The sequence below is a fragment of the Dasypus novemcinctus genome, chromosome 2, assembly GCF_030445035.2.
Source record: "Dasypus novemcinctus isolate mDasNov1 chromosome 2, mDasNov1.1.hap2, whole genome shotgun sequence".
Classification (NCBI taxonomy): domain Eukaryota; kingdom Metazoa; phylum Chordata; class Mammalia; order Cingulata; family Dasypodidae; genus Dasypus; species Dasypus novemcinctus.
Genome location: NC_080674.1, coordinates 81,514,404 through 81,541,251, shown reverse-complemented (window position 1 = coordinate 81,541,251; position 26,848 = coordinate 81,514,404). Strand labels below are relative to the sequence as shown.

The 26,848-nt window shown below is 41.0% G+C and overlaps 1 protein-coding gene across 1 annotated transcript in view; it reads left to right on the top strand.

Moving 5' to 3' along the window:
• SERINC5 (serine incorporator 5) overlaps positions 1 to 26,383 on the top strand; it is a 111,511-nt gene extending 85,128 nt beyond the window's left edge. The window contains exons 4-12 of the mRNA XM_058275404.1: positions 51 to 133; positions 2,593 to 2,686; positions 6,445 to 6,656; positions 8,442 to 8,537; positions 9,877 to 10,003; positions 15,363 to 15,429; positions 18,778 to 18,817; positions 19,749 to 19,893; positions 21,687 to 26,383. Of these exons, the coding sequence (XP_058131387.1) occupies positions 51 to 133; positions 2,593 to 2,686; positions 6,445 to 6,656; positions 8,442 to 8,537; positions 9,877 to 10,003; positions 15,363 to 15,429; positions 18,778 to 18,817; positions 19,749 to 19,893; positions 21,687 to 21,834 (1,012 nt within the window). The 3' untranslated portion in view covers positions 21,835 to 26,383. The remainder of the gene's footprint in view (positions 1 to 50; positions 134 to 2,592; positions 2,687 to 6,444; positions 6,657 to 8,441; positions 8,538 to 9,876; positions 10,004 to 15,362; positions 15,430 to 18,777; positions 18,818 to 19,748; positions 19,894 to 21,686) is intronic.
• The last annotated feature ends 465 nt before the right edge of the window (positions 26,384 to 26,848 follow it).

The window sequence follows — 26,848 nt, the reverse complement described above, 5'->3', positions numbered from 1 at the left end:
TTTGTCCTTGAATATTATTTTAATACGTTTCTCCCTTTTTTCCCTTCCAGCTTTTGGTTCTTTAAATTTCTGCTGTTGGGAGCCATGTGCTCAGGAGCTTTCTTCATTCCAGATCAGGAGACCTTTCTGAACGGTAACATTGGGTTATTTTTGGTACCGCTTTATTTTGTTTTATCCTTTTTGTAAAATGGTTCCTTCCTTACCTGCCCACACTTTATCCACCCACTCCTCTCCTTCCTTCTTCTCCTCTCCCCCCTCCCTCTTTTTACCCTTGTCCCTGCCCCTCCTTTCCAAGCAGGGTGTAAGAAGACCTTTTGTTACTCTGTAGACTGAAGAACTGAAGCCATAATTGTAAGGTTACTGGCCTGAAGGGAAAATGAGGTACTTAAAATTCATTTGAAAACTTGTTTGGCCTGTCAGCTTGATGTCACTAGCCAGGTCAGAAGAGATCAAGGGAGAGCTTGTTCTTTGTGAGCACAGAAAACCCAGCGGCACACAGCAGAGCGCTCTTTAGGAGCTATAAATCTGCTGCAGCTATACTGGGATAAAAAAGGCATCCTTCAGTCTGTTTGTAAACTAACTTTGTGTGAAACTGTATCATTGAATTATGTTCTTTATTGAGAGAAACTGACAAAATTAATTTGATATGAACCCTGGCTGAAGCAGGGAGCTAAGAAGTTGTATGCCTTTTTGCCACCATATAAAAAAAATTGTATGTGTTGAGGCTACAGGAAAATGGATTATCCTTTTACACATTCATTAATTGAAACTTAGGACAAGAATCAGAAGCAAACTTCTGGTGTTTGAGGGAAAGGGCCATTGTCTTTCAGATGTTAGATTTGGTGCTTTTGAAAAGGGATGTGGGCGGGAGGAATGGGGAGTTAATGCATAATGAGTGCAAGGTTTCTGTTTGGGGAGATGGAAGTTCTGATAATGGATGGTGTGATAATGCACAGCATTGAGAATGTGGTTAATGCCACTCACTTGCATGCTTGGGAGTGGTTGGGATGGGAAATTTTATGTTACATGTACATTTCCACAGTTAAAATAAGAGAGATTAAAGAGACCATGACAATTTAATGGAATCCATGACCCTGGAATGGATCTAATGGAGGAGAAAAGGCCCAAAAGGGCATTAATTGGGACAGGAAAAAGTTGGAATATAGACTATACACCTTCTATCAGTGTTAAAATGCTTAAACTTGATAACTGTACTTTAAGGTCATTACATAGTGAATATCCTTGTTCTTAGGAAATATACATTGCAGTATTACATATTCAAAGTGTATGTTATATACAATGTATTCTTCTTTATTTAAAGATTTATTTTATTTATTTCCCCTCCCCCCCATCGTCTGCTCTCTCTGTCCATTTGCTGCATGTTCCTCTGTGTCGGCTTGCATTATCAGGTGGCACTGGGAAACTCTGTCTCTTTTTTGTTGCATAATCTTGCTGTGTCAGCTCTCCGTGTGTGCGGCGCCACTCCTGGGTGGGCTGTGCTTTTTTCACGCAGGGCAGCTCTCCTTGTGGGGCACACTTGTGCTTGGGGCACCCTTATGCGGGGGTGCCCCTGCATAGCACGGCACTCCATGCGCACGGCTGCACTGCACATGGGCCAGCTCATCACACAGGTCAAAAGGCTCTGGGTATCGAACCCTGGGCCTCCCATATGGTAGGTGGGCTCTCTAGGGAAGTGGGCCACATCCACTTCCCTACAATGTATTCTTAAATGTTTAGGGAATTGGTAGATAAATGAAAGATGGAAAGAAAGAAATGGCAATCGTGACCAAATGTTTAATGGGAGGGGTAGGTATGTTGAAGTTTTCTGTGTGGGTTTTGTATTTTGCATTTGTCTGTAAGGTTGAGATTATTTCAAAATCAGTTAAAAAAAGAAGTGATCTGGTTGGTTTTTTTTTTACCTACATCCTGATTTTACCCAAAAAACTAACTAGTTATCTGTTCCCCACAGAGGTATTTTATGTATTAGAATCGTGTGTTTAGAATGGGAAAGGAAAGAGGTCCTCCAGCTGAGCACTGGCATTTTCACAGGCAAGCTGTAACCCATCACATTGCAAAGATGTGATGTAGTTCAACCAAGGTCTCAGCTTCTTTGTGGTGGAGCCAGAAGTAGAATCTGAGGCCTTATCCTTCTAGTCTGGAACTCATTCCCTCAGTGGATATTGGTGGCTTTTTACCAATAAAGTTTGAGCCCTTGATTTTTCAAGTGATATGTGTTATTGCTTTTAAATTGTGGGTTGTGGTGGATTTTATAAATTACTCTATCTGTTAGAGATCTAGGAGTTACAGAGCTCCATCTCCGTAACATGGAGGCTAAGATTGGATGCTCAGGAGCCAGACTGCCTATGTTCAGATTCCATCTATGCCTTTTACTGAGTGTAAAACATTGGCAAGTTCCTTATACTCTCAGTTTTCTAATCTGTGATGTGGGAGTAATGTGGTTGTTTGGGAATTAAATATGTTGCATGTACAGTCAACATTCAGAAAAAATTAGCGGCAGCCATTACTTTCTGTTTTGAAGTAAACACTTGGATCAGTCCCCTCATCTCCTTTTTGCTTGGTCTTCTTTTGCAGCCTGGCGCTATGTGGGTGCCGTAGGCAGCTTCATCTTCATAGGTATCCAGCTTATCCTGCTCGTGGAGTTTGCACATAAATGGAACAAAAACTGGTATGTGCCTTTAGGAAAAGCTTCCCAGTGAACTCACTCACTGACTCAGAGAAACTGCCATGGTGAGGTGTTGATAAAGGCTCTACTGAGAGTCGTATTGCCAGGGATCAGCCCTTTCCCAGTCCTTTCCCTTTACTTCTGTCCTTTGTACTTCATTTATTTCTCCTCTCCTGTGCTATTTTTCTACCATTTCTACCTAGCCTTTTGTTTAACTTGCTCTCTTCTCACTCTTTGGCTCTCTTTCCCCCCCCCCCCCACCCCCCCCCCCCACCCCGCACTCTCTCATTTGGACTCTAAGCCAACCAATGGTATGAGTTGCTGGAAATTGTTGGCCCTGACTGCAGTTTTTGTGGTGGATGAAAACTTAATTAGGCTACAGATGATCCCTTTTTACAAGATAAAACGTACTCTTTGGAGCTAGAGGTTTACCTCACCTTCCGTAAAGAATAATATATAAAATACCTCTTCTTCCCACCATTTTTGTTCCTTTTCAACTGCCTAAAATTGGAAAGACACCCTTCATTAGGAAGAGTTGCTATGCTATTTCAGACAACCAATCCTGCTTTTTAAAAAGATAGGCTCTTTCTAAGTGCTTTGAAAACAGAATTCATATTCCAGGCTGAGTGGAAAATGCCAACCTATTAATAGCTAGTTTTCTTTCTTGCTGAGCCACATTAAGGAAATGACAACTAGACAGGGGTCCAGCTTCTTGAGTTCTAAGGCCAGGTTGACTATCTTTGTGACTTTGGAGAAAACACTTAAGTACTCTTTGTATTTTTTTTCTTTACTCATAAAATACAAATAAAAATATCTACCTGTTGTACCCAGTAAAGCTTTTATGATCGTTTTATGTGACTATTTTCACAGCTATAGAGGGAAAAAATGAGATGGAAATATATTTTAATTGATTAAATGTCACTCTTTCCTTGATGATTTTGAATGTATTTTCACCCTTAATTTTTTGTTAGACAAAATAAATGCTGTCATCCTCAATTTTTTCCTAAAATTTTCACATATACTTCCAATAGGGAACTTCATAATGAAACATTAACATCTTTGGTACAAAGTGCCTGATTTGTCCATTAATAGGCTTTTCCCTTGAGAATCCTTTGGCTTCTTTGCTCAGATTTTAATGTTTTGATTGATTCTGAAGCCATTTTCTGGGACCAGATATTGATGCCAAGTTTTAACAGGCATTTTGGAAGAGTTTCGTTGCTTTAAAAACTTTCTTGAGACCACTTAGTAAAAATGACTTAAGAGCTTTGCAACAAACTATGCTGCTGTCGTCTAGGCCTTGAGGCTGATATCCCAACAAAATCCCTTTAGTCAACCTCTTCGTAGTTGGTCTGTCTGCGGAAACTCTGGAATAAGCTAGGAAGGTCCCTAGTGTTGTTATTTTCATTTAAATGTATCTAGTTTGACAGGTTTTAGTGTTTTTTGTTATTATTGTTGTGGTTTGTTTTTAATAGAGATGGTTGCTTACAAGGTTAGTCTAGAAAATATAATACTCATGTCACTCTTCATGGAAGAGCCAAGGTAGAGCTTACATTTTCCTGGGGGAAGGTAGATAATAATTAATTAAACAGATATAAGGTTGGTGCAGAAGTAATTGCGGTTTTTGCATTGTTGAAATTTGCCATTTGATATTGGCATACATTCTTAAATTAAGTGTTATGTTATACATCATTTTAATGTGCATTTCTCGCTTTATGGTTTTTTGCTAATGACTTATTACTTGCTGTTTATTTTGTATTTGTTTTAGACTATGGAAATGATGTTAGACAAAAGCAAATTAGAATGATTTTCTTATTTGAGTTCAAAATGGGTCGTAAAGCAGTGGAGACAATGCATTTGGCCAGGGACTGTTCACAAACATACAGTGAAGTAGTGGTTCAAGAAGCTCTGCAAAGGAAACAAGGGCCTTGAAGATAAGGGGCATAGTGTCCAGCCGTCAGAAGTTGACAACCAGTTGAGATCAAGTGGGATAGGCTACTGTCTTATGATCAGGGAAAAACTTAATGATAAAGTATGAGGGAGGGCTGTGTGTGGCCTGTAATTGGCATGTTGAGAGACATCAGTGTGGCTGGGTGAGTGTGGCAGATCATGTAAGGCTTTGGGGGCCATTGTGAGGACTGTGGTTTTTAAGTGAGGTGGGAAGGCATTGGAGGGTTTTAAAACTTTTATGTTCTAAGTTGGGAAAAGACTGGAAGAGGCCAGTGATGTAAGTAATGAGGCTAGTTGGAGATAATCTGGGTGAAAGACATGGTAGCTTGGAGCCAGTTGGTAGCAGTGGTTAGATTGGGGATATATTCTGAAGATGGAATTAGTAGAATTTGGTGATGGGTTGATGGTTGGGGAGGGGAGAATGCTGGAAGAGATAGATAGCAGCCAACAGTGACTAAGCAGAGAGGTTGAGTAAAGAGTTGGATACTATGAATCTAGAGGTCAGGGGAGAGGTTGGAGTTGGAGGTTTAATTTTGAGACTGTAAGCATAAATTAAGTATAAATCCTTCATATGCTAATACCATGGCCCAAAAGACTAGTAGAGAAAAATTGGAAACTGCCCACATAAGTCAGCAGTGTGTGTGTGATATTCTATCTCTCTGCCATTTTTGATTATTATTTGGGTCTTAGATTTTTCTTTTTCTCAAGTCTCCTTTGCTCTCATTTCCTTTATATGCCTTTTATATTAGAATAATTCTGTGGTCATTGGAGTGCCTGGCTTGGTTTCAGGGATACGATGGTCATTTTCGTTTTGGCCTTTCCTCCCTATTTCCTCTGCCTCTGGCTGCAGTACATTTTCATCATTAAAACATTTTAGCTGGGCTGCTTGAATTCTTTCCAGTTCTGTGAAACATTAAGCAAGTTGCTCCCTCTGTGAAGGGTTGTGAGAATGTGGTTACAAAGAACAATGTAATCACAAGGCAGATGACAGTGATTCAGCCCATCCCCTTATTATTATTCTGTCCTCTTCACTTTGTTTCTAAATACTCTTTCCTTTATTCTGATCAGTTTCTGTAGATTTAAAATACCACTCATATTTTCCCACCCTTTTATTAATAGTTATATAAACTATAAAGCACATTGATTCCATCTATTGTTTTTTTTTTTTGTAAATCCCAGTAAGGTTTACTCTTTTCCTGGCTGATTTTATTCTCTATTTTTAAAAAACATCAAATTCTATTATTTCCGATTATTTTACTTTGTAATATTTTGGAGAAACTGTACCATTATGCATCTTCCTTTTCAGTATAGGGAGAAAAGAGCTGAGATCAGCCAGTCTTTCACTTAGCAAAGTACATTTGTTTTTCTCCCTCAAGAGAAGGTGGCCCTCCAGGCTGTTTGTTTATGAACAAACCTGGAAGAGAATCCCAGCAAAGAACCACTTTTCACTACTCTTAAAACCTTTCTCAGGGTTCAAATTCAGAAAGGAGAAGCTAAAGTAAAATCAGATTTGGGGTCTTCAAGGAGTTCATTTTAGTAGATGAATGAATAACTTGAAGCAGAAATGTAATTCTTTTCAGTGCTTAGAGAAAATGATGTTTTGAGTCAAGAAGTTTGCATATATACCAGAACCTTCTAGCTTTGACAGCAAACTCATTGCTAAAATAATGTCTCTGGACAGCTCAGTTATAATTGCCTAGGGGCCTGATAGCATTAGTTAATGCCTGGGGGGATGGTAAATGTCGGAGAATTGTGTGCTTCCTTGACTTGTCTTCTCTCCCTCCTTCCCTCTTACCCACTTCCTGGAGAAACAGGACTGCAGGCACAGCGACTAACAAGCTGTGGTACGCGGCTCTGGCTCTGGTGACGCTCATCATGTATTCCGTTGCTGCCGGAGGCTTGATTTTGATGGCCGTGTTTTATACAGAGAGAGACGGTTGCATGGAAAACAAAATTTTCCTGGGGGTAAATGGAGGCCTGTGCCTGCTTATTTCACTGGTAGCCATCTCACCCTGTGTCCAAAATCGTAAGCATAGTTTTTTCCATTCTTCCTTATTTACATTTTTTCCCTAGGTATCTTAGAGCAAGCCCAGGGGGTTTCTTGTAGACACCGTGGTCATGTCCTACCTTACCGTGGAAGGACCAGCACTAGGAGAGATGGGACACCAGTCTCCTCTCCACATCCCACTTGGGACTGAATGTTATATTCAAGCCTCAGGGCAAGGGACACCTAGATAAATCTGAACTTAATGCAATTAGTAAGTAGGGAGATAGGTTTTACCATTATTGAATGATTTGCCTCACGGAGCTTTTGCATGGAAAATGCCCTTGTTTGGGTGGCAAAAAAAACTTGACAAAACTTGAATGAGAGAGCTACAGGAAGGCACTGTTTCTGGTGTCACCTCTCACTCAAGGACTGTGGACCAGAAAGTGGGGTGCATGTGGGCTGGAAGTCAGGAAGCAGGAAATCCGATTGCGGCTAAGCCGGCAGCTGGCTCCCTGAGTTAATCGTCCTTAGATTCAGCTTCTTCTTCAGTAAAGCCAACAGAAAGGAACACGTGAGCCTGACCTTGCTCGAGGTTGTTTCACAGCCAAAAGGAAAGAGGGAAAATGGGATTTGGAAGTGTTTTAGAAAGTATAGGTGTGAATTGTCTTTCATAAACTACTTCTGATGTGTTGTGCTGGCATGCTATTTTAGGGGTTACAGAGACAAATGTTTCTTGTTGGTATCTTATTCTAAGGAGGATAAAATACACATCACATTGAAGTTTCTAGGTAGGAAAAGGAAAATATGGCCAATAAACTTATACCCTCTTTGTTCTAAAATAAAGTGACTTAGAAAGGCAATGTGTATTGAATAAATTTAGAAGTTAAATTTTTTTTTCTGTTCTAGTAATTTCAAGTCAACTGCCCAAATTGAGAGTACGTTTTCCAAATTCCTTTATTTGTTTAATTAAGAATTTCCTAGGACAAATTATTGACATTCAGATTAAAATCTCCTTTGGGTTAGATACTATAATATCTTTTGAAATTGGTATCACGTTTTGAAGAATTTGGTTTAATGCTTTCAGCTTCTAAGAAAGCTCTTATTCCCATGCCAAAGAGCAATATTACAACATGGTATGTTTTCACACCGGTATTGGCAATTATAATTTATTATTGATAATTCTAGAAGAATTTGATTGGATAGAAGACTTGGTAAAATTGAATCCTTTCATGTCAACAAGTGGTTGAAATTTTCACACATAAGAAGAAAAATCCCCTTATTATAGCCTGGTTACTCTGAAACTTCTGAACACTTAATGTAAATGTGATGTTGAAGCCCTTCTCCTAACGCGTGCTGAGCCTTCCTCTCTAGCGTGGACCAGCTCTCGTATTTACTCAGTATTACCCAAGGTTTTGTCTTTTGACAGATAAGAGCTCTCATCTCGCTACCCCCATTCTCCCTTCCCTGGACTGCAAGTTAAAGTATAGCTTAGCCTTAGTAAGGCATTGCTAGAGAACTCGGTGATGGTAGAATTTATCTATAAAATATCAGTGTTAGGCTCAATGTATAACCGACTCTTTCCCCTTCCTTTCCACCCCACCCCACCCCGACATCTTTTTAGTTTTATCTGAGAAACACATTATATACAACTTCTCTTCCCTTTAAAGTTGGGTCCCCAATTCAAGCAGTGTCAGCTGATAGGCAGGGGGCAGGGGTGGTGGTGGGGTTGATGGTGAGGAGAAAGGAGTTTCCCTTTTTGGTACATGTGCTTTCTTAGTGTTGAAATTTAAAACATTGTCTTAAATTTGTCTCGTTGCTTCCCAGGACAGCCACACTCTGGGTTACTGCAGTCAGGACTCATAAGCTGCTATGTCACGTATCTCACTTTCTCAGCTCTGTCCAGCAAACCTGTACAAGTAGGTAAGCTGCCTTGTTAGGGCACATGTGCCTGTGGTATGAGCATTTTCACTTGGAGAGGAAGGACTGTATGTCTCTAGAAGCTATTATTTAGCTATCAGGGATGCAATAATCAAAATAGGAAGATGGTCTAGACTTCATTAAAGAAAGTCCTTAACTTGGACTGTGAAAATGAAATTTCCTTCTTTTAAGTCTTGGCACTGGGTAGGAAAGACAGATATAGCCCATCCTGGATTTAACTCTTTCTGAAAAAGCCCTATCTTAATTCTGCAGGCATATTTAAATCTAGTCTCTTTAAGGCTTTCTTTTATAGCTTTTTATGTATTAATTTCTGAGCTTGGCTTAATAGCTGGCTAAAATTGTTTTTTTAAATGGTAGGTATCACTTAAAATCAGAAAAAAAACATCTATTTTTAATTTCAGGTGGTTTTACTTAAATAGAAAAATTTGTAGTTAGACATTTTTCACTGGACTAAAATTAAAGATTTCTTAAACCACAGCATACATAGTAATGTTTACTGTTTCAAATGTCATTACCAGTAATATTTTAACTTAACTTCAGACTCATAGAATGTTCATATTCTGTTTGTAAAATGGTTTTTGGACTGTTATCTTCTGTTTACAGCTCCTTTTTGGGAAAAAATTGACTATCTAACCCAGGTTGGGAATTTAAATAGGAGACTCTGTGGTAAATGAAAAATAAATGATATTTACCACTGATGGTAATAGAAGTCTTCACTTTGTAACCTCTCAAAAGAATTTTTTTAAAAACATCTAGACCACCTCAGGTCAAAACCATCACCTCACCTGCAGTAAAATGACTTCTTGTTGGGTTTGGAGGCAGGGAGTGGACTACTGCTATGCTGCTCTCACCAGGTTTGTCACTTTAGCCCCACCCTTCGCCAAAGAGGATGAGACAGAGAAGAGGTACTCAAGTATATCTACACTGCCTGTCTTTTTTCAGAGCTGTTGAATTGATCAAAAATCTATCTAACATTTCTTTTTACTATTGTTTGAATAGTACTAGAAAAGAACAACACTCCTATGAAGTCCTGGAGCTGTAGAACCCATTAGCACTAACTTAATTGAGAACCTTGTTCTAGATAGGTGCCGATGTGGAGAGTGGTGCTATGAAATCTACAACCATTTGACCCACCTTGACAATAGCAAAACTCTAGTCTTGAGTTGAATCACACCGTAGACTAGAAATGCCCGGTGATCAGTCTTTACCATTCTGAGGAGGTACTCCAAAGCTGCATGAGCTTTCCTAAAATGAACACTTTTCTGAGTTGCAACAGACTTCTCTAACTTGGCTATGATTACCTTTTTTTTTCTTTTACAAGTTCCAGATAAACATGGAAAAAACATTACCATCTGCACACCTGAATTTGGTCAGGACCTGTACAGAGATGAGAACTTGGTTACGGGCCTGGGTACCACCCTCCTGATTGCCTGCATCTTATATTCATGGTAAGTCTTAAGAGTTATCTGAGGCCATCTATGTAGACTTTGAAGGCACAGAGAAAGAACTTAAAGGTTCAGCAGCTATAAAGGCAGCAAAGCAAGTACCTTCTTGGGGGAGGGGAAAAAGCCAGAAATAAAAGGTGGCATTACAGCATGAAATCTAGGTGTTTGGACTTCATTTACCTTGCTCATATTTATTATGGAGTAAATAAAATAAATATATGATGATGGTGTGGCACCATTGCCTAACATCCTTTAAAAGGTGGTTGAATATTAGTTGCTAAAACATTATTGGAGGTTGAGGGAGCACAAAGTGAGGAAGAGATTAGTGCATGCCAGAATGTTTTGGCAGCTTTTTAATCCAAGGGAAATAGCATTTGTTCTGCAGTTGATGGAAAGAGTACAGAGCACTGCCTCTACGGTTATTTTGTACACAGGCCAGGAAAGACAGGAAATGTCCCTTTTCTTTTATGCTAAAACCCACCATGTTAAGTAGGCAAAGCAGCTCTTCTGAAAGTGTGTGATATAAAAGCAGGCTATATTTCACATGCTTATGGTGGGGTTTATTGCACCATAAAAAAAAATTTAAAAAAAATTAAAGATTGCTAAAGGGAAAAAAAGGAAAGGATAGAAGTAGCTATTCTGGGTACATATTTCACTGAAAATTAACCTTCCCTTGACAATAACCTTTTCACATTGAAGTTTTCCTTCTGTTTTATGTTTTGTTTGTTGCATTTCAGTGTGTAAGACATTAAATTTGTCATTGCCGCTCCCATCACCTCATCCTGCCAGAAAGGGGCCGACAAGGACATATACATTTTAGAGATCAGAGAACTGACTTTTTATAAAGTACTTGCTCAGAGTCATTCATCAAGCCAGAAAATGCTTGCTAGTGTTGCAGATGGTTATTAAAATAATTTTGTATAAAGTTGATTCCCAGTTGGTCTACTGTATGGTGACATATTCTACTTGTTGCAGCACGGGGCCAAGAGACCACTTTCTGCCCTGTCGTTTCATGAGAACCTACTTATATGAGGTAGTGGATGGGGTTCAAATCTTATTTTTCAGGAAAACCATAAAACCACCAAGCTTTGAATCCTGATTTCTGAGGCTCCCTTTCTGGAGCAGACTTTCCCCTCCTGCATCTGTAATTGTTGATCTTTGAGGAAAAATGGCAGCAACATAGACTAATTTCATGATTTGTCACACAGATTTTTTCTATATTGGTCTGGAAAAATATTTCTAAATTAAGAGAGGAAAAAGTAGGTTATTAAACTGTCTACATAGGATTATGCCATTTAAAAATAAAATATAATTGTGTGTATATGGGATAATTTTTCCCCCACTTTTTCTGTATTATTTCTAGGCCTTTTCAGTGAGCTACCTTTTTGGTTTTGTTTTGTTTTTGTATTGCTTTTATTAGAAAAATAACCACGAAGGTATTTGACAGAATGAAATTGTATGTTTTTGTAGGTTGATGGATGTCTTCGATAAATGAAAAAAACATTGCCCCATCAGCTAAAACAAGGTCTGGATTTATTATAAACCCATAAATGGAAAAGATTGCAAAAGTTCTACCTGGTGTGCTGTGTGGAATTGCCACATATAGAGTTCTCTGGCAACATGGAACTTAGGAAATTCCTCACTGTTTCTAGCAGGCATAAGAATCACCTTTTAGCCATCCTTGAGTTTCCTTGACTGGGAGATGATAAATAAAATGTCCCTTTCAGAGTTTAGAGGCACCATACTGGAGCTTGGCAAGGTCTAGTGTGCTATTCCCAAAAGATGTCAATTTCCAAAGCTGACAGCTGCTTGAAGCCTATCTGAAAGCCAACAACTAACGTTGCTATTCAATGATAGTAATTAAGCTGCAAAACTGTAGAGCCTGATGGGATGAGGAGACATAAAACCGCAACTCACTCCAAGTAGGGAGAAAGAATAACCAGTTGGCTCTGTGGGGTGTTCCTGCAGCACGTGGGCCTGGAGCTGCTTGGTGCCTGGCAGTTCATTCCTCCCAGGAGTTAGTGAGGTGGCCATGCCGGGAGCCTGGGTGATTGATAGTTGTTGTAATTATCTGCTGCAGCTCCAGGAGGAGTCAGCTTTCAGAACTTTACAAACATCATCTTTGAGTTCACAGGAAAGCTCAGACAGAGTAGGGCCTTGAGAACAGGGAACGTGGCTAGGGCTAGGAATCAGCCTAATTGGAGGATTTTCAGATCTTAACTTCTTACAGAGTTTATGTTTTCCTCCCTGACTCGGAGGAATGAAAGTGTGGGAGATGTTAAAAAAGAGGCTGTGGTTTATCTGGGTGGGAACCATCATTTGAACATGATTAAAGGAATATCTAGAATTCCTGATAGAAACTCCAGGAAGACAGAAGACTGTGGGTAGCTTGTAGATTAAAGAAAGAAGAAATCATCCATTTTCAATGGATGTCCAAGATCGCCTGGGGTTGACTCCTTTGTAAGGTCATAGAAGGCTCACTGAGCTTTCCTCACCCCTCTGGGTTCCCTTCCTACTCTCCCAGCCCCCAAATATATTTCTCTCTAGGGGCTCATAGGAGACCCTCATCCTTGGTCTCACTTTCTGCCCCATTCCCTGCTTCCGGATACTATCAGTATATTTTACTCTTTGAAGTCTCAGCTTGGAAGAAGGCTCTTGCTGAAACCCCAGTCCCTGGCTTTCCACTGAAGTCGCCTTTTCTCAAAACCCCCCTTCCATTGCACCAGGTATCACTCCACTGGGACACTCCAGGCAGGTCCTACCTTGGAGGAGGTCCCTGGTGGCTTCTGTGGTTCAGCCACCATGCCTGCATCCTTGCTGTGATAAGCCTTTGGTTGGTCCACCTTCCTTATACATTCGTCTCCATTAGCTATTCCTAAGTCCCTCCTTGCTTTCTAGGTTCTGATGGGAATTGTTACTCTGTTAACTTTAAGTTTAAATTGGCAAGCTAGAAAGGCCCCTAGAGCCTATCAAATTGAATCTCTTCATTGGACACCTAAGGAAACTGAAGCACAGAACCCTTTGCCTTAGCTCTCTACCTCCAATTTCAGGAAACCTTTCCTTCGATCCTTTGTTGATAGTCATTTTTTGGGGGAATGGCTCCATGTAAGGTTCTTCCCTGAGGTAGAAAGATAAACTGGATGACTTGCATAATTATAATATTAGGTGGCATTTGTGCTGTAAAATGTTCCATTGTATTTCAGTTTTACCTATGCTTATGAGAAAAAATAATTGCTTATTATTTAAGCTGTCTAGAATATTTCCTTGAATGCCAAATCTCAAACAATTTGCTGGTTCAAAATGGGGCATTCACAGCAATACAGAAGGCCATTGTGGAGCTAGGTACAAGGTTGGTTCAATGGCATTGGAGAGAAGATTGGCTTAAACAGACGAGTTTGCAAATCAAGGAGAGGTATTTATTGTTTGATGGTTCTGGGCCTGCTACTTTTACTTAAGGAAAAATAATAAAAGGAGGGGGTGGTTTCTGTCTTTATCAAATCCTTTGCTTCCTGACCTGCCTGCCTGGAACCAGCCTTCATGGTTCTGCATGTGGGGCATGTTGCAGCCTCCCCCAGCTCACACGGGACTGAGGTCTCTTGGGAGCCGTGAGTCACAGGTTACACAGTATAGTGGGAACATGATTGACCTGCATCACACAAAGGCTGGGAAGAGTCATGGGCTCCGTCATGGACCAACCCTGTCAGTTTAAGGGGCCGAAATCTGTGGTCTCCAAAAGGAAAGTTTGGGCATGTGTTTTAGGAATTTTCTGTGATGTGGGATACTTGGACCAGCTCCAAAGCAACAGAAGCAGGTGCCCACCAGGTGCTGAGGGGCACCTGCATGGTGAATAGTCTACTGATGTGGAAGAGATTCTGGGCACTGCAGTGGTCCCCAAGTGACTGGGGAAGTAAGGGGAGGTAGGCTTTTTCATGTATTTATTTTTAGTGGGTAGGGGCCAGGAATACCAAACACACTGTAATGAATTGGACATTTTGTACAATGGAGCCTTGTTTCAACCTAATGCTGCTAGTTTTTCTCTGCCCCCAGCCCCCACCACAGGAAGTATTGGGTTAAAGCTCTGGAAGAAGGAAGAGGTTATGGGTAACCTAGGAATTGTTTTATAGCAACTGGAGTTGTGCTGACCAAGCAGATAGGTCTTAGTAATAACCAGAATGCAGATGATGAGAACTTTCTAGGCAAAAGAGCCTATAAAAAATTATATTTCCTTGATAATTCTGTATAGATTATCTTGAGGGGAAAGGCTGCTAGTGAAGAAAGACCTTAGTTTAAGGTAACATCTGCTGATACAAGTCATGTCACTAGTGAAGGACTGAATATAGAGATTTGTGGTAATAAAAACAAAGCCTCCTCTCTTGGTGCTCTCGTGGTGGGAGTGAGGTGACAAAGGTGCCAGAATCAAGAGCCTTAATTTTCTGAAGCTATTTGTTTCCAAAGAATTTATAAAGTAGAATATTTATTACTTAAAAAAAAAAGAATCATCTTTTAGATTAAAATCTCAGATATTGTTCTCTTTGAAAAATTAGAAATTATATTTTCCTCATGAAAACTATATAATGTACTGTATCATAATTTCTCTATGCTTTGGACACAATATATGACATTCTTAAATGGAGGAACAAGGTGTGTGTGTTTCTTGGGAAATGCATTCCTCTGATGCAGCTCAGTCGGGAAGTGGGAGTGGAATGGGCATGTATTAGCTTTCATCTGTTAAAAGCAGAAATGAAAATGATGCTATTGTACTTGATTGGACCTCAAAATAAGCATTGAACCTGGATCAATGCAGGGGACCTCTTTGTGAGGCAGGATTTTTATTGTTTATTTGCATCCCATTGATTTCTCCTTGGGAAAGAGGAGGAAAATGAGCAGAGAAGGCAGTGTGGCCCCATGTGGTTTGTTTGCTTGAACTGAGTCTGTTGATTCCTGTTTCTCCACCAGCAGACCTGCTTCTTGAGCAACTCTACCATGGGCGTTTCCCAGCTAGCGTGCACGCTGCTGCACGAGAGCTGGGATTGTTGTCTTTTGGTTCACTGAGGAAACCCCAATGTTTGATTCAGAGCCTGACACGTAAGAGGCGCTCAGTAAATATCATCTGGATGAATCTATATGGTTAGCTGAACCCGGGTTTGGTTCCCCGTGCCTCCTAAAAAAAATAAAGCAGACCACGAGCGGACAGATGAGGGAGCATCTCGGGGTGGGGAAAGATAGACTACTTTTATTTATGTAGCTGGACCTGTAGGTTACAGTGCGCTACTAATTAGAGTGTCGGCCAGGTGCCTGTCCTCTTTCTTCAGTGTGGCATTCACATGAACATGCCCTGCTGACCTATGTGTTTGTTTCTTAGTTTGACGTCGACAACTAGATCGAGTTCTGATGCTCTGCAGGGGCGATATGCAGCTTCTGAACTTGAAGTAAGTTCCTTTTCTGTCCTCGTCCTGCTTCATCTTAGGAGACCCATTTTTCAGGAAGCCTTTAATTCTAAGTACGTTCATCTTCCTGTGCCCTCCATAGCATGACCCCAGGAGTAAGTAAGAACTGTTCTGAAGGAGGAAGGACAGGGAAGGAAAACAGCATCTCTTAAGCCCCTGCTCTGTGCCAGTCATGGTGCTGAACATTTTGCCTGCATTAGCTCATTGACTGTGAACAATCTCATCAAGTAGACTTTTCATTGGGTAAAGAATTATGAACAATAAATACATCGATTTCAAGTTTTTTGAGGCCTTTTGCCTGCATGTCCAAGGATTGGAGTGGTCAACAGCTGCCTATCAGACAGCAAAATGCCTGTCACTTTCTTATTTATGTAAAAGTCTTTTTCTGGAGCTCTGCAGGGAACATGCACCAAGTCCAAAAGGCTAATGTAGTAGAGGCAACCAGAAAAACACTCAGCCTTGGCCCCAAGAATGGAAAGAACTGGGGTTGCCTGTGACACCTATGACTTAAGGGACTGCTACGTGCCAGCCGCTGTTTAAGTTTCACATATGTGATTGCATTCAGTCCTCATAAAAAGCCTATGAGGTGCTATTATTATCTCCATTTTACAAAGTAGAGAAATAAGAAAACCCTGCAGGTTTCAATTTGCCAGTATCTAAACTGTGCGTTCTGGCTCCAGAGTCTGTGTTCTTAGTCCCTGCTGCCGTAGAGTGTCAGCTGCTGGAGTCTCCCAGCCTTCGCTGCTGACCCTGCCTGGCCCTTGGCCGCTGGCTGCGTTGTAATGGCTTTCTGTGGATGGACGAGCCGTTCTCTCTCCACATATGAGCACTTTACTCCATAGCTGGGTCTCTGGGGATGGTCTTTCCTGCACCTGACATGGGGATAGTTAACCATTATGAAGGGCTGTCAGTCTGCCAGCATCATTCACCAGCTCATTCAGTCACTTATGAAATAGACACTGTGCTAGTTGGAATAGGTTACTGCCTGTTATTAAGAAGAGAATGGTTTCTAGAAGGCAGGCATTTGTTCTCACCACTGACTGGGTGACCACCTACTGAGGTTGTACAGTTATGGTTTCAATATCCCTATTGTGTACAGAGTTAAAGCTCAAAGAACAGCAAGTCTCTATGTTAAATTTGAGAGGGACGTGAGGCTATTTTTCTCCTCCTTGTTCCAAGGAAAAACATCCTAGGGTTTCTGTCTGAACTGGAGCGCATGCAGAATGGAAGTTGGTTTGCTCTCCTTACCTCACATTTCACAGGATATACCTTTGAAAAAGAGAGTTAATGGTTTCTTTTAGTAATTTAAGCTTAAAAAGAACTAGGATCTCAGCACTGGGCCTACTGAATGAAATTAGTGAATCTTAGTGTCACTTGGTCCAATCGTCTGCCAAGACTAATACCTCTATTATTACAAGTTTTCTTGCCATGCAGGTAGAAACAAGGGCTTATCTTGTATAAATGAGACCAAAACTCAAGCTCCCACACCCTTGCCCCTGGCTCTATTCTTTGTAGTTCAGATATCTTCAGGTGGAACCTGCCAGGGACCTCAGTACTTCCTAGACCAAGGGCTCTTAACTTTTCTTGATCCACAGACTCCTTTGCCAGTCAAGTGAAAGCCACAGATCCTTATTTAATGAATCTCGCACCCACACTAACATGACCCCACAAGAATAATGTTTTGTTGAATTTTCAGTTCAAGTTCATGGACCCCCTGAATTTGTTCCACGGCCCCCTTGGGGGTCCGTGAACCCCTGTTAAGAATCCCTGCCCTAGACTGTCTTGGTACATGTAATGTTTCTCATCCTGTTAGCCAGAGTCCTTCTGTAATCATATAGTGTGTTTTTTATAACCTTTTTTTTTTTTCATGGTACTGGGGCCGGGGAATGAGCCCAGGACCTTGCATGTGGGAAACCACCTCAACCACGGAGCCGTATCTGCTCCCCTGTGTTGGTTTTTTTCATTTGTTTTGCTTATTGTTTGTTTTTGTTTTAAGGAGGTACTGGGGATCAAACCCAGGACCTCCCATGTGGGAAGCAGGTAGGTGCTCAACTGCTTGCACCACACCCACTCCCTAGAACCTATTTAATTAGCTTATTGTTTTGAGTAAGTAAGAAATACAAGGTATGAAAATTGAAGGGTGCCCAGGACTGTTTATTTAGTGTAAAGCTTCCCATCCATACCTGTGCCTGGCACCCCTTCCCCTCTGCAGAGTTAGCCAGTTCAGTAGCCAGGTTTTAATAGGAAATCTGGGTAGGGCTTTTGCTTCCCAATTCTTTAGCTTTTACCATTTCAGATTCTCTGTCACCTTCACCAGCTCCCAGATATTGCTTGTCACCTCTTACCCATTATGAATCATGGACGTTGGAGTCACCATCCTGCATTTGTGTCCCAACTCTGTCACGAAGCTAGTTTTGTGACCTCGGGCTGCTTATTTAACCTGCCTGACCTCAGTTTCCTCAACTGTAAACAGGATGATAATCCCAGCCTCATACATTTGCGGATTTAATGACATGGCATGTAAAGCAAAGCACCAGAAGGTGAGCTCTGTGAGAGCAGGCATCTTGTCCTGTTCACTTTGAGTTGCAGGTTAAGTTCTCCAGTTGCAATTGCGGAGGCAGAGTTTGATGTGTAGGGTATTTTTTTTTTTTTTTTTTGAGAGCGACTTGTGGAAGGAAGAGGGAGGAGGCAGGACTGGGCAGAGAGATGTCGAAGGGCAGTGCAGGCTGGACAAACCTCTGCCAACCCCATGGGCTGGTTGAGAGCATACATGGTCCGTCAGAGTTGTCTTCCAGGAAGTCCAACCGCCAGGCCTTTATGCATCTGCTGTCATCTGACCTGCGATGTGGGTTGCTCAGGAAGGCTTGCTCTTGGGTGAGGTGGCTCTGCAGCTGAGGCATAGCCTGAGGAGGTGACACCCGGAGGCTGTCTGCCCACTGCACTCTCAGCAGCTAGCGTGGGCTGCAGGTCCTGCCTTGAAAGGGCATGGGTGGCGTCACTGCATGTCCATTGCATTTCCTGTCAGCAGCACCTAGAACAGTCAGCTGGGAAAGAGCAAGTGCTCAGTACCACACTAATGAAAGAAGTTAGTGTGGGAGGAGTGGGAGGTGCAGGGAGTGGGATATATAGGAACCTCTTAATATTTTTTAATGTAACATTTTGTGTGATTTATGTATCTTAAAAAAAAACACCAAAAATCCAGTTGTAGGAATAAAGCATACAGTCAGCTAAGTGAAGGTTTGGCATGCAGATGATCTTTAGTGCATTATTAATGTGGAGATAGAAAAGCAGCAAGCAAGCCGCCTAACTTTGAGGGTCTTGTTTTTACAGGTAGCTCGGTGTTGTTTCTGTTTTGGTCCTGATGGAGAGGGTAAGTCGAGATCTTTTGTTCTGTACCTCAGTAAACATGTGGTCCTGCACACCTGTAGCTCTAATCTGTAAGCATTTGAAACAAATAACTTGAATAATAAGGGAAAGCACGTTATTCCAAAGCTAGTTTACTGTTTTCAGGGGTTCTTAGCCATTTTTGTTCCACAGATCTCTTTGCCAGTCAGGTGAAATGAATACAATTATAATTTACTTATTACATACATTCATAAGGAAAGGAAATGTTAGATTTCAGATAGAGGTCAGAGAAAATAAAGATAATTAGTTGATTTTTTTTCAAGTCAAGCTCACAGACCCCCTGATGTCTTTCCAGACCTCTTGGGGTTAAGAACCCCTGATTTATATGCTTCTTCCTCAATGGTTGCTGGGATTTGTTTGTTGGCATCGGTACTCTGGCAAGGGAGAAGCAGTCTATATTTTGGCTCATGTTTAAGTTAAATTATATAGCGTGATTCAGAGAAACTTGAGACTACATTCTTTCTAAAGGATGATTGGAAAAATAAGATGTCCTGACACCTCATTTTTGTATCCTTTCTTTCCTTCAGCTTACTCTTCTTGGGTTGGAGGGCCACAGGGCCTTGGGAACTCTTGGTCTATCCTCTCTTCCTTTTCTTCTAAGCTTTCAAAAGTTTTATGTTTTAAGGGCTCTCTTTCCTCTGCTCCTAAAATAGATGTGTGTTAGGTAACTTGTCCTGGTTAGTAAGGTGCTGAGTGGGGAAAGGGTTTTGTATTGACTGCAGAAAGTCGCCTGAGGGTACAGAAGGCTTTTGGCAACTCTTCTACTCATCATTTCCTGGGATTGAATTTAGTGAGTATGGTTTGGCTGAATCAGCAAATGTGCACCTGTTCTCACATCGCACAGCAATGTGCACCTGTTCTCACATTGCATTTGCTTTTGCCTTTGTTATCCCCAGAAGCTGAAGAGCAGCAGAATATGAAAGAGGGACGGCGAATCATCTACGACGAGAAGAAAGGCACCGTCTACTGTTATTCCTACTTCCACTTTGTGTTCTTATTGGCTTCCCTCTACATGATGATGACAGTTACCAGCTGGTTCAAGTGAGTGGCCCGTTTTTCTTAGATGTTAAAAAAACACAATTAAGTGTGAGATGCGGCTTAAAATCTCCTAGAGTCAAATCAACTCCTTTCCCTGTCCTGCTGCACTGACAGCCTTCCAGAAAGAAAATATTTCTGCGTTCTTAGTCTTTTTAACCCTGAAAATTGCTCATAATTCCTGTAACTTTAAGAAAATTGAAGGGTAACTTCATTAGGGGTAATCAAGAACATAGTAGTGGAGGAAAAAATTGGAGATGAAACATTTTTTAGACTTCTGAGTGATCATCACCCTTAAGAAAGAGAAAGTATCATTTTTATTCTACTTCGTATTTTGTATGTCCTAGTCCTTTTTCTTTTCTTTCATTGCAAAAATAAAAAAAAAATATTGTTTTTTACAAAAAACTAATGTGGGAGTATAAAAAGGAACAAAGTGACCCTCTTCTCTCACTTCTCATCCCGCCCCCCCAATAACCACTGCTAACAATGCAGTGTGTATTCTTTCATTCCTTTCCTGTGCATTTATAAACATATACAGTTTTTCCCTGAGGTTTGTTTTTATTTGACTTGGCAAAACATGGTAGACCTGACCTTCCCTGTTACTGAATAGAGGTTTATTCTTTTCCTATAGATTTACTATTTCTTTTTATAATAATTCGTTTGACTGATACTTAAGATGCACATTTAGGCTCATCATGCTTTCTTTTGTTCATTTATGCAACACACATTTCAGTGACTACTATGTGCCACACCATTCTAGATGGCAGGACTTACCTTCTAGGGAGAGAGAGAGGCCGTGACCAAAATCAAATACGGTGTATCAGATGCTGATGAGATTGAGAAGAAAAATACAATGGTGAAGGGGAGACGAGGGATACCTGGTGGGGCTGGAGTGGTGAGGGGGGCAGGGTCACACAAAGGGGTCAGGGAAGAGTCACTGAGAAGATCCTTCCCGAAACGCCTCCTGAAGGAGGAGGGAGGGAGGGAGCCATGCATGCTTTTAATGTTTTCTGTTGATCTGACTTCGTCTGGGAATTCCTGGAGAAATTGGTTTTGGGAAGACAAATAATCGCCAGTATTGACAAGGATGTGGAAATATTGGAGCCTTCATATACTTAGGTGAAATGTGAAATGGTACAGCTGCTGTGGAAACAGTCCCTTGGTTCCTTACATGCTCTAAACACAGAATATCATTTAGCAATTCTACTCCTAGCTGTATACCCGAGAGAATTGAAAGCATCCACACAAAAACTTGTACACAGATATTTGTAGCAGTATTATTCATAATAGCCCATAAGAGCCAAAGGTCCTCCAGCTGATGAATGGATGAACAAAATGTGGTGTATACATTACAATGGAATATTATTCACCCCTAAAAAGTTCAGATACATGCTACATTTGAACCTTGAAAACATTATGCTCAGTGAAAGAAGTCAGTCACTGAGAACCATGTCCTGTATTTGATTCACTTATATGAAATCTAGAGCAAATCTGCAGAGACAAATTAGATTGGTTGCATGGGACTTGGGGAGAGGGCAGCTAAGGGGGTGCAGAATTTTTTGGGTTGATGGAAATGTTCTAAAATGGATTGTGGTGATGGTTACACAACTCTGAACATACTGAAAGTTACCAAAGTGTACATTTTTAATGGGTAAATTGTATGGTATGTGAATTGTAGCTCAAGAAAGTTTTAAAAAAGGATGGAGGGAGCAGGAGGCAGAGCAACACCCAGTGGAGAGACCTTCTGCCCACGTGCCTTCTTCCTGCTCTCACCACACCTGGGTCTCTTGTTTCCACAGCTATGAAAGCGCCAACATTGAAACCTTCTTCAGCAGGAGCTGGTCCATCTTCTGGGTCAAGATGGCCTCGTGCTGGACTTGTGTCGTGTTATACCTGTGGACGCTGGTTGCACCTCTCTGCTGTCCTTCTCGGCAGTTCTCGGTATGAAGATCTGAGTGAGACTTTGGTTCAGCAGATCTGCAAGCTGGAAGTGATGCCCTTTCAACAAGTATCCTGGGTGTTTGAGCAGTAACCAGCGCCCACAAAAAGCTGGCATCACCTTGCTGGCTTTCATGGGTCTGAAGAAGCTTTCAGGAAAAAAAAAATCTTCTGGTTAAATTTTTAATTCTGAAATTTAAAAAGAAACTACTAGTATCTGATCATAGGTGATATGTGTTTTGTATGTCTTACCACCAGAAACTGGAATAGTAGTTAATATTTCCCTTTTGCATGTTTTTACCAAAATACAGTTTGGGGCACAACATGGTTTCACAAGGGTTAAAAACTTACTCTGTGTGGCCTAGCATTTTCATCCTTGGACTAGAAAAACATGCCAAAATCTTGAGCCCCCAGCTCTAGAATGTAGGCCCCTCTCAAGCACATCCACCTCCTGCAGCCTGGTCCCCAGGAGTCTGAGGACAGAACTCTGGCAGCAGGCTCCCTGCTCACAGCCTCGGGATATTTATAGTGTGAAGGAGGAAGCCCCTGCTTTTTATCTCCACCCTTTCTGCTGTCTCCTCCTGGCCCCCACACGTTTCCCTGTGAGGCTGGGATGCTGGGAATCACAGACTTCACTCTCTGCCCCGCCTTTCCCAGAGGTTCCCACGACTGAGCTCAGCTTCTTTGTTTTAATGTGAAAAAGCACAATTTGCCCTGACTACTCGGGTAGTCCTCTGTACCATCCAAGTTACTGCAATAATTTTGATTCTTATTTGTGTTGTTTCTCATCACATGATTCTAGAATAACGTAGGTATTGTTTTCTTTGCCTAAACAATGGAAGAATATATTCTTTTTTTTTTTAAGGGGTGTAGGGGATTGAATCCAGGTCCTCAAACATGGGAAGCAGGCACTCAAACCACTGAGCTGCACGTGCTCCCAAGACTATAGTTCTTAATTGTTAGTGCTATTAATAATTCTTTAAGGCCCTTCACTAAAAAGTTGACTGAAACCTGCTGCCCCCTCTTTCATTGCTCAGGTCAGCCCCTCAGTTTCCTTTCCACCTCGAGGCCTTGGAAATTGTAAAAGCAAAAGGGCTTTTGTTTTCTAGGTCTGTAAGGGACCACACTGTTAATACCTATCAGGGCTTCTTTGGAGCAGAGTTCCTGAGAGGAGGATGCCAGGCAGCACCTGAGACAGGGCTGACTAGATAAGGCCTGTTATCTTAGTTGTGGGTGTGGCTGCATCTACTTAGAAGACAGGGTGGGGGCAGGTGGGCATTTGACTAAGCCGTAAACGATACTCCTAAGGGGTTTGACTTACGTACCTGCCCTGGGAGATGTCCATTTTCAGTGTCAATGTTCTCAGTCAAGGAAGGTTTACTCAGTGGAAAAGTCCATTAAAGACCCCAATGGAGATGTGGTAGGGACTCTGCTGTTGTAATTTCATGTAAGGATAGAAAGAATCTTCTTGAGTTCCCTGGTAGAGAGGGTCTGAGAATAAAAAGACTTAGCTTCAACTTTATTTCTGTAACCTGCTGTACAAGTTGGGCAGAATTGGTTCCCACCTAAGATAGGCTCGAGGTTTTCAAAATACTGGCATGGGAAATTAGTCAAATTCTTCATTACTACTCACTCCCTTGCCCCTCCTCCCAGAATAAAAAGGGGAAGGAAATAAATAGAATGGATGAAATCCTTCAGAAACTTGCCTTATTTACAGTGTTCAAGATTCCATTTATACAGGCACTCGATATGTATATATGCAAGCCTTGTTTTGTAAACTTTTAAAATTTTTCCTTTTTAAGACTCAGCAGTTCAAAGACCCTTCTGGAGTTAAAAAATGAGTAGTCACATGCTAACCTCGGAAACCCTAACTAAGCCAATGGCAGCAGGAGCTCTGTGGGCCCAGCAGCATATGGAGTGCAGCCTGGGGCTGTTTGCATAGCAGCTCCCTGCTCCAGGGCCTCTGTGGCAGTTGGTGCAGTGACGTGGGGGATCAGCAAGCTTTAGGGAGCAACGTGAGAAGCAGCAGATCCAGAGCCAGAGGGGTATCAGTAACTCGTTCCATTTTTCCTCCTTCCTAGGGTCTAAGTGGAGTCTTTGATTTGCCTTCCCAGCTGGGTCTGTTAGCAAGCTGGGCGTGACTTCAGAACGGGCACCTAACACCCAGTCAAGGTCGAGCCGACGTTCCTTGGCTGGCCTTGGCTGGCCTCTGTTGGCCTCTTTACCCTAGTAGAAGGAAGTACCCTTGAAGAAGCTCAGGGAAACACAACGGCCTGACCGTAGCAGGGCTTTGGGACTTCTTTAGTCAGCCCAGTGAGCCATGCTTTCCAGGTGCTTAAGATTTGGTTTTTGGGATAAAATTCCCTTCTGAAGGTTGGTCTGACCCAACAGGAAGAGTTACAATCACTGTGATTTTTATCCTCAACTGAATACGTTAGAAAGTTGATCTGGATAATCAAGAGAGATTTGGATGTGTTCTGAGGACAGAGGACCTATAAATACATCATTGAGAACGGCCTTAGTGGCTATTAATTGTAAGGAACAGTACTCAGGTGAGGAGTCAGCATTCATGGGTTTCAAGAAGCTATACTTCTGTGCTGTTGTGATTGAAGAAACTGGAAGTACTGTGCCAATTGCTTTGAGTTGTCATCATGGTGTTAATTTGATTACTCACTAGTATCTTTCTTAAAAGCTAGCCCTTGCTTCTCACAACTTCTTGTATATGACTTTTAAAAGTGCATTCCCAGAAGCTGCTGGTCAGACTCCTTTAGCCATGATGGCTGAAAAAGATTTTTTTTTTAATGCGTGTATTTGTTTCCTCTCTGTCATTCACCTCGTGGATAACAGTATAATAGCGGCTGTAGTTTTTCCCTCTCGTTTTCTTGAGTAGAAACACTAAGGTGGGGTGGGGTTCTTATGGGAGTGTTGGACTTAGATGCTACCTGATGAGGACAGAGGAGACTATTTCTGTCATAAACTTACTTGGAAACCGTACTTTGTCCCAAGTCGAGCTTTTATAATACTGGTGGATTGCTTAGTTTTGGTCGTGTCCTCATAGCTTTTGGGGTAGTGGTTTAAGGGAATTGCTTGCCAGAGGTATTTGGAGCTCTTTTGTTAGGTAGATATTGTATTTGTGTTGGGGGGATGGTGTTTGGAGGTAGTGGTTACTGGGTCTTTGGAATTTGATTCTCACATAGAATTGCCATCAGTGGAACTCTCCAGCACATCTTTTATCTCCATTTCCTGGCAAGATCCTTCATTATGAAGGACCTTGCTATAGTGTTAATGCCCCCCATCCACCCACCCCAATCGTCACCCTTGGCCTTTTCAAGATGATATATTTATTTAATTTTTTCCAGAATTTTGCCACCGTTGGTGCTTTGTGTTACCCTGCAAAGGGGAATCCCAGAGCCTGTTATCTAAGCTGCCTGGGCTTTTTCTCTCCTCTCTTTCCTGCCTTTCTGAGTAGCATCTCAGTATGGTGTGCATCTATATCCTACACCTTTTGGAAATGAAAGAAGACTGAACCCACAACTGAGAAGGCTCTGATCTTGGACTAAGACCCTGAATACCTGGAAGAACGCTGGGCCCTCCTCAATCGGGTGCTTGGCTCATGGGATTCTCTGTAGAATAGTTTCCTTAACTTGCAAATAGAACAAATTCCTTAAGTGTCATAAACATTTTAATTGAGTTTTACATTGCAGTCAGAGATGAGCTACTAATCTTGGACCTTTTACTTCACAATACTGGAGAGCTGTTTACAGAGATCTTTAGAACTGCTAGCCATTCTAAGGATCTCTATTACTTTTTAATCAGTAAATCAGATTTTAGAGAGGCAGTCATTTTGAGGAGGGGAAATACTGGCTTTTACCAAAGAGGTATTTGTCTTTAAAAAAAAGAAAAAGAAAAGAAAAATATTTTCAGAAAAAACTTAATTGGAGAAGGGCAGACAATAACAGATTAAGTATACATATGGCTAAATCCAGTTCTGTAGAAGTTTAATCATATATGTGTGTAAGATGATGAAAGAACTCTTTAAGGTAAACTCTTTGGGGTAAAAGATCCTGGGAAGTTCTCTCAGGTAAAGAAAGCTTACAGCAGATGTATAATATTTATGTCTTGAGAGGTATTTATAAAAAATTTAAGAAGATTGTTTTGTCTTCCTTTATTAAAGATTTTCTTACTTTGCACAAAAAAAGTCTAAAGTTTATAGTCTGGTAACTTAGTAAGTTTTGCAAAAAATTTTTAAAACCTTTTCTGAAACCAATTAGCTGTAGCCAAATTATGTCGTTATGTTTTGCTTTATTAGAATTTCAAAATGTAATATGTGTAGTAAATCTACTGTTTGAAATTTTTTATGATCTCTGGAGGTGGTTAGGATTTTGGTAACTTTTAATAATTATTTTTTCCTCTTAGTCACAAATCCAACTGTGCATTTATATTTGTTTTTAGAATACTGATTTTTCTATAAAGTACCTGAAGTTGACCAGTGTTTTCTTATATAGAATTTCCAAAAGTTGCTAACTCTGTACTTTAATAAAATGAAAATTGAAAACCATGTTTTCTTTTCTCTCTTTTGCCAGTAACATACATTTACAGACCTCCAAGTAGTATTTCAAAAGATTTTGCCTTCAAATATTATTCAGTTTTTTTCTTCTAGCATCATAAAATCTGTTCTGATTTTTTACAAGGAATATAAAAATATGAAAGTCAAATCTTTTGTCTATTCCTTGAAAGCATCTGTGGAATGCTTCTGTTTTCCTCTCTGCTTTAAACACTCCGTAGGTGATACACTGGAAGATTGACCGTTGTTAGATAGAGGCCATGCTATAGACTTTAATGTTTGCTTTTCCCAGGAAGAGTGTACCTGAATATTTTATGGCCTCTCTGTGTGTTTGGAAGTAACACATATTCCTACAACAAAGGAAGCTCCATTGATTTTGGTCTCAGTGCAATTTAAATGCAAATGATTATGGCAAAACTAAAAAAAAAGTCCTTCAACAAATTGAGTATAACAAATGTC